General features: G+C 33.3%; 1 protein-coding gene across 1 annotated transcript; it reads right to left on the minus strand.

Moving 5' to 3' along the window:
* Positions 1 to 418: 418 nt before the first annotated feature.
* LOC101962153 (olfactory receptor 14J1) lies at positions 419 to 1,381 on the minus strand. The gene has a single exon (XM_005338843.3). The coding sequence runs from the start codon at positions 1,379 to 1,381 to the stop codon at positions 419 to 421; it is 963 nt and encodes a 320-aa protein (XP_005338900.2).
* Between the last annotated feature and the right edge of the window lie 6,505 nt (positions 1,382 to 7,886).

Here is a 7,886-nt window from a genome sequence, read left to right on the forward strand (position 1 = left end):
AAGAAAATTAGCATAGTAAAACTATGTGGTTAAACATAGTAATGACCTACAAATTTAAACCAGTATGTAAAACTGGTATATATGAAGATAAAAATTAAGATGAATATTTAAACTTAAGTAGATTAAAATGAAAATAGTTGACTTGTTTGGTGGGTGAAACTGTGGGTAAATGTTATCACTTTTTATTCTTATTGTTGTAATTTTATTTATACAGAAGTTTTTAAAACATATGCTATGATTTTTTTTCAAAAAAAATTTCAATGAATAAAATGTTCAATAAATGAAGGCAAAAGTTTATTCAATAACAATGGTTATATTACACGTTTATCTACAGGAAGTAATTCTATTGCTTCATTAACTTCACAAATTAAGGGATCCAATTACCAAAAAGTTCCTTGCATATAATATTGAACAACCACTAACAACAGGACAAAAGTGTATTTTTCCCAGTGAATTCTCTGCCCAAAACTAAGTTTCTTAGTGCACTCTTCATGGCCTCATTCCTCAGACTATAGATAATAGGGTTGAGTGTTGGGGGTATCACTGTGTAAAAGATAGATACCATAAGGTCAAATGCAGATGGAGAATCTGAAGTTGGTTTTAGATATGCACAGATGCCTGTAGAGAGAAAAAATGAGACAACAAAGAGGTGGGGCAGGCAGGTGGAGAATACCTTAGAGCGGCCTTCAGCAGAGGGTATTCTTAGAACTGTGGAGAATATGTGAACATAGGAGAGGGCAATGAAGACGAAGCAAGCTAATGCCACCACAGATATGAAAGCAGCTACTCCGATCACTCCTAGGTAATCATTAGAACAGGAGAGCTTCAGTAATTGGGGGACATCACAGAAAAAATGATGTATTATTTTCACCTTACAGAATGTGATAGAAAATGTGGCTGCTGTGTATAAGATTCCTGAGATGCCTCCACTCACCCACACAGCTATCACAGCCCACCTACAATTTCTGGGATCCATGATGACCTCATAGTGCAGTGGGAAGCAAATGGCTGTATAACGGTCATAAGACATAACTGTAAGAATAGCTACCTCAGTCCAGGCCAAAGATGTGAAGAAGAAAACCTGCAGTATGCACTGGCCATATGAAACATAGTTATCATCCATCAGTGAATTGTCAATGGCCTGGGGGACTGTGACGGAAATGAAGGAGAGGTCCAGAAGGGAAAGTTGCTTCAAGAAGTAATACATTGGAGATTGGAGGTGCTGGTCCAGTGTTGTGATGGTGATAATGATGAAGTTTCCTGTCAAAGCCACTAGGTACAACACCAAGAAGAGCAAAGCATACAAGATCTGCAGTTTTCGATCATCAGAAAACCCCAAGAGGAGGAATCCGTTCCTTGTGGTTATGTTTGTCATCATCATTTGGAAAATGCAAATCTGGTAGCAGCTGGAAAATAAAAGAATATGGGAAATGTAATAGAAAGACACTAAAATAATCATTCATCCTGTTCATCCATTCATCCTTTCAACCATTTAAGGACCTGTTATTTACCAGCTGTGTCCTAGATGTTGGGAAATCAATGGTGATAATACATATTTCTTAAGCACATAGAGCTTACAGTTTACCTCAGTAAACTAGTAGTTAGAGTGCAAAACAGGTCCTATTAAGAAAAAGTCATTGTGTTTGCCCCAGGGATAAATGCTATTCCATTTCTACATGTGAAAACTTTTGCTTTGTTTTTCACCAAAAGAAACACAATAATGAGCTCTTAGGAGTTTTTGAATAGTGGATGAATTACATTTGAGCACACTGGCTTATTTAAGTAGATGAAATGGCCCTTTTTAGAGGAAATTTTGGACATTAAAACATGGGCTTGTTGTGGACCAGTGATCCCTGTTTTCATTCTAGCAAACAATATGGTCATTACAATGAGAAGCCAAGAGCCAAAATGGATATTGTTATTGATCTTCCAATTAATATTGTATCTAATGGACATGTTGAAATCAAGAGCAAAAATACTTTTACATAGTAAATACTTAAATACCACTCACAGATTAAGTGTCTAATTTAATTACATGAGATATTTTCTAACAACGTCTATTTAAATCTTCATTTTATTGAACTTGTTGAAGCTACCAAATAGTTATTGATCACTTATTACAAGCAAAGACACTTGTAAATAAAGAGACTGAATGCCCTGAGGTGGTTTTTAAACATGGAAGGAAAAATATTCAAAAACACAACTTCAGAAAGATATTTGTGGAATAAAGCAATCTACATTTCAGAGAATGGAAAAACCAAGTTCGGGTTCATGACCTGGGCTTTTGATCTTTATGAGATGGAAATATCCAAGCATTCATTCTACCCTTAACCAAAATGCCCATTGATATGTGAGGGCTGATGAGACATTACTAATGATTCTCTTATATTCCTGCACATTTTTCCTTTCGTCTCTTAGTACTGGGCAAACTGGAGAAATTGCTCTATTAGTTTCTGTGGACCTTAATCTAAACCACATGAAATCTCACTGTGTGTGTGTGTGTGTGTGTGTGTGTGTGTGTGTGTGTGTGTGTGTGTACACAATTCATCTTAGATATCTGGGAGAATCCTAAGACTTGTGGTGAGCACTCCCTCCCCATTCCTTATCAGTCTTTTATTAAACCATCTAATGGCAATCTCTCCTGTTGACCACCCAGACTTCTTCTGCCTCTCTTTCATGAAACTTCTCTTTCAAAAAGAATGCATCTAAGGATCCTATTTCTATATCCTGCTGCTTTTAGACTATAATAAAAATGGCTGTTAAAGTAACTAAATATTTTAAACTTGTTTTAGTTGCCACAGTTGAAAGCCTCATTTCTCTTACTCTGTGAACATGAATTCCAAATTTAATTTAATCTACCTATAGTGTCTTCAAATTTTGTGATTTCTTAGCATCTCATACCACATAATAGCAGAGAAAATTAAGAGTGAAGTTATACTTCTAACAGAATTTCTCTAGTCCAAGTTCTGTTTTATTGTTTCATTTTCCCCTGTACTGGTAAAATTATAAACAGCATGATTAACCATACTTAATTTTGATTCATTTAATATTTTAATCTGCCAAATGTACATATGTAGTTATCAACAGACTGGGAAGCAAAAAAATAATAACACTTTTGAGCATTCATTTTAATAAGACAGACACCATATTAGAGTACATCATAAAAATATGTCATTTAATTCACACAGGTATTTTTATCTTCTTGGAGTTAAGCATCTTAATCTTCATTTATTCAGGAAAAAAATAATGCCCAGAATGCTTAAGTAACAGAATTGAGGTCGAATTCCAAAACCTTGATCTTTGTAGTTCATACTGCTTTCTTACATCTAAAAATCTATAAAAATTAATTGAAGGCATGAAGGAATATGGGATAAAATGCCACAATTACATTCAGGCTTATTATTCCTACAGACACCAGAGATTATTTGAAGAAGTGTTTTACAGATGCTTTATTTATGTAAACAGATAAAATATTAACCTTTCACAATTTACTGGTTTTCCTTAAGTGGCTCATTATTTTAACACATTTATGTGAATTAAATATATGGATTTTATTATTCTGCTTATTTTCTGAGAACAAAAATTCCTTCCCTGAAAGAATTATACTCTTGCTTTTTCCAAACTCAATTTGAAGAACATAAGTTTCTGTCAAAAATTTCATAAAAGCTTACCCTCTTTCCTTACCCAAGATTGGACAACTCACCACAGGTATCTTTTGTATGCAGTAGCTCTTAAAATTGATCACCAACTCCTCTGACACTTCTCATCTGTAATCACACATATTTTAAATATATGTCATTTCCCTCGAGAATGTGTGTGTGTGTGTGTGTGTGTGTGTGTGTGTGTGTGTGTGTGTGTTTTGGAAGGGGAGCGGGGAACATCTTTCAAAATGAAAACTTGAACTTAATAATAACTAATTAATAAATACTACTTCGTTGTCTATACCCCTGGGACTTGGATTCATTAACATTTCCACAAAAAGAAATGGTTTAGTAAGTGGTGTTTGATGTTTGTTGTCCCTGCCTCAGTGGTTCTCAAACTTTAGTAGGCATGTGAATCACCTGGAGAGCTTGTTAAGACACAGGAACCTAAGAACTACACTCAGAAATTCTGATTCAGAAAGGCTCAAGTGATCCCCAGGAATTTGAATGCCTACCATGCTTCCAGGTGTTGCTGCCGATCTGAGTACCATGCATGGAGAACCACCTTACTAGCTAAATCATGTATTTCTAAAATAAACAGGAAACATTGAACTTTAAAAAAAATGAATATTTAATTTCAGTCTTCCTGGAATATTAGAAATAAATGTTTATGTTTGAAATTTGCTGAGAGCCATTGCCAAGTAGGAATGATGCATGGCAATTTCTTTGTTAGCCTACTCCATGTTGCTTAGAGGAAGGACTCTCCATTGTGGAAATGGGCTTGCCTTTGGACCCAGGTCATTTGCAGTGACATTGCATGTATGCTTGAGTAAGGTGACCTTGCTCAAGGACCAGGGCAGATCTGGGTTTAGGGCGGATCAGGTTTTAGGGAGTATCCTGCTCCTTGGGTTTAGGGCAGTTCCAGGTTTAAGGTGTACCCTGCTGGGAATAGGGCATATCCTGCTGCCTCAGGCATGCCGGCTCCTTGAGTTCCCATTGAGTTCTCACAGGATTCAGAGAGTATTTGGGATTCAGAACGTGGATTCCCCAGAACGTGTGTAGAGTGCCAGTGTGAGTTCGGGAATAAAGAGTTGCTGTTTGAATCCACAAGGTGTGAGTGGCTCGTGATTTTGTGCCCAGCCAGACTGCGGCAGAAATTGAAGCCTACCTACTGAATCTCAGGTTTTGAACAACTATTTTGGTCATTCATTATGATTAGTAACAATAGTAAAAAACCAAAAGTCTACAAGGCTATCCTAAAACAAATGTAGCAATTACCTGAAATCCTCTCAGGTGGCCCAGTCTATTAAAATTTATTATTGAAATCTTTACAATAACTTTCAAAGTAATTGAAAATAAACATAAGCCCACAATGTACTTTTGGTAATTTCTGAATTCTCTTACCATCTTTTATGGACATGGTTAATATTTTTTAGAAATGACCATGTGGCCAAAGATTTTCTCTAAAGCTATGTGGACACATACTTGTTATATTTTAAAGGCTGCATAGCATTCTGTTCAGATTACAAATACAGCTTGCAGTTTTTTTTCATTTTTAAACAAGTTTTATTGAGTGCCTGTTTTGAACCATGCACTTTTCTATTTTGTGTCATTTCTATTTTGTGTCATAAATAACGTTTTTCCATGTTTTTTTAATGCAACCATTATTCCATTCATGTAAACATATAAATGGCTCTGTTAATATTTTTCTTTATTATAAATAAAGACTTGTGCTAACATAAGTCTTATAAATATTGTATTTTCTAACAGTTGATCTTTCCTTAAAATTAAATTGAGATGTGGTTATTGTAGAAAAATTTTATAATTTTCAAATATTGACAATTTTTTTAAAAAAATTATCATGAAATGTTATATTGCTCCCAGCATTATTTTCCCTGATTTCACCAACACAAGGAATTTATCATTTGTTATTTTTGTGCTAGATAATATAAAACATATTGTGTAATATGTAATCATATAGCTATTAAAGTCAGATTGCTCAAGTTTGGATTCTCGTTCTAACATTTACTTTTTATGAAGAAACTTTGAATAATTCATCTTTCTGCATCTTTGATTTCTTATCTGAATAAATGAGCATATTGATTAGATAATTCATGAAAAATGTTCAGCAGAGACTCATAATTAATTAGGCACTTAAGAATAAGTGTTATGACCATTGATGTTTTATTTAAAATGTTACCACCCAAAATTTTTACAGAAAAAGGAATATCGGAAACACTTTCTAATTTTTTTTAGGAGGCCAGTATAAACTTGAAAACAAAGTTAGACAAAAACAGTGTACACATACATATAAAAGGGAAAAATAACTTTGTACCAATGCATATAGAAAAATTTGATAAAATTTAACATCCATCCATAATAAAATGATTAAATTACTTAAAATTGAAAAGGGGATTTTTCATCTGCTAAAGGGAATTCTAACAGAATCTATGGTATTCATCATACTTAATAAGGAAATATTTAATATTTTTCTTGTCATTATAGAAATAAGAATGACCACTAACAACATTTTTACTGTACAGTTCAATAGTATAAGAAAAGTCACAAAGAATTTATAAAATTTGGAAACAATGACATGGTTTTGTGCATCAAAAGTTATAATATTCAGAAGTAAATTTAATAATGCACAGAAAAACCTTTCCAAAAATAATGAAATTTTACTTAAAGATTTTAAAGAACACATAAATATTGATGTTGCCTTGATAGTAGTTGAGGAGTTGATATATTTAGTAAGTTAATTTTTTCTTTTTTTTTGATATGTAGACATAGTGAAATTCTTGATAATTTAAAAAGATGATGTACTGATTCTGAAACTTATGAAGAAGTGGAAGAGTGTAAGATACTCATAAAATGTTTGAAGAACAAAATAAAGATATTTGTTTCATTAGGTAGGTAGATTTATAAAGCATGATAATTAGGATGGCTTTGTATTAACAGAGGGCTAGACAGATCAGTGTAAGAGAATAAAGGATTCTGAGTAGATTTTCATAAACACAGACATTGTGCTTCTGTAAAGTGTATTTGGACATTAGTTAACCATATTTAAAAAGTTAACTGAAATCTATCTTACTTTATTCAAGAATCAATTCCAAGTAGAAAAGAGATTTCTATAATAAACCCAAAACTTCAAAACATACCTATAAGAGATTATCTTTTTGCCTTTGTGCGTAGGAATAATTTCTTGATTCAAGAAAGCAAAGTATTTACCATAAAGGAAAAAAAAAGATTTCAGTAAATGACACAATAAAAACGTGCACATCAAAAGAAACTATATTGTCCGTGGAATATCAAGCAATTGAATGGAAGAGTGACAGAAATGAATGAAAGAGAATAAAAACTATATGATGATTTAATTTATACAGAAAAAATACATGCAAACCCATGAACATTTACAATGAAAAGCTTAACAAAACTGTCACTTTCTTAAGTGACAAAGGTTTGATATTATATATCACTGAGACATAAAACGGGTGACATCCTGTTGTTTGTGGCAACACGAATGGAGCCAGAGGACATTATGTGGAGTGAAATAAACCAGGCACAGAAAGAAAACGTTCTCACTCATTTGCAAAAGCTAAAAAGTAGATTATATGGAGGTATAGAGTACAATAGAGGTCAATAGAGGATGGAAAGAACAAGGCAGATGAGGAGTAGCTAGAGGGCGAATAATGGGCACCATTACACAGTCAGAGGAAAGAAAGTAGTTTGGATGCTATATGACACAGTAGGGCAATCCTAATCTATAACAATTAATCCTACATTTCAAAGTAAGTAGATGAGAAGACTTTGAAGGTTCCCAGGCCACAGAAATAATAATATTTGAGGAGATGGAAATGCTAATTGCCTTGGTATAATTATTGTAAACTATCCCACAAACAGGTACAAATATTATATGTCAATTAAAGAATAAATAAAGATTCAAATAATTCCTATAAATTGATGAGAAGAAAATGACCCACGTTAGAATGGTTAAATTCCAAAAAGCAGTATCAAGTAGCCACTAAACACTGAATAAGGATTTTTAATGAAAAGGGAACAAGTAAACCAAAACTACAGTGTGGTATTTGTTTTATACCTCTAAGTATTCTCAGAGCAATGCTAAGTTGGGTGAGTATGTAAAATTATGTGAACTCATAGAGTCATTGATGGCATAAATTGCTAAAACTACTTTAGAAAATACTTTCGTATTGCACAGACAAGTATTAGCTGTAAAAGGGGAAAACT

Source organism: Ictidomys tridecemlineatus, chromosome 8, assembly GCF_052094955.1.
Source record: "Ictidomys tridecemlineatus isolate mIctTri1 chromosome 8, mIctTri1.hap1, whole genome shotgun sequence".
Lineage (NCBI taxonomy): Eukaryota > Metazoa > Chordata > Mammalia > Rodentia > Sciuridae > Ictidomys > Ictidomys tridecemlineatus.

Bases quoted from the DNA above. Each gene is read 5' to 3' on its own strand.
- LOC101962153 (XM_005338843.3), bottom strand. From the start codon at position 1,381: ATGATGATGACAAACATAACCACAAGGAACGGATTCCTCCTCTTGGGG.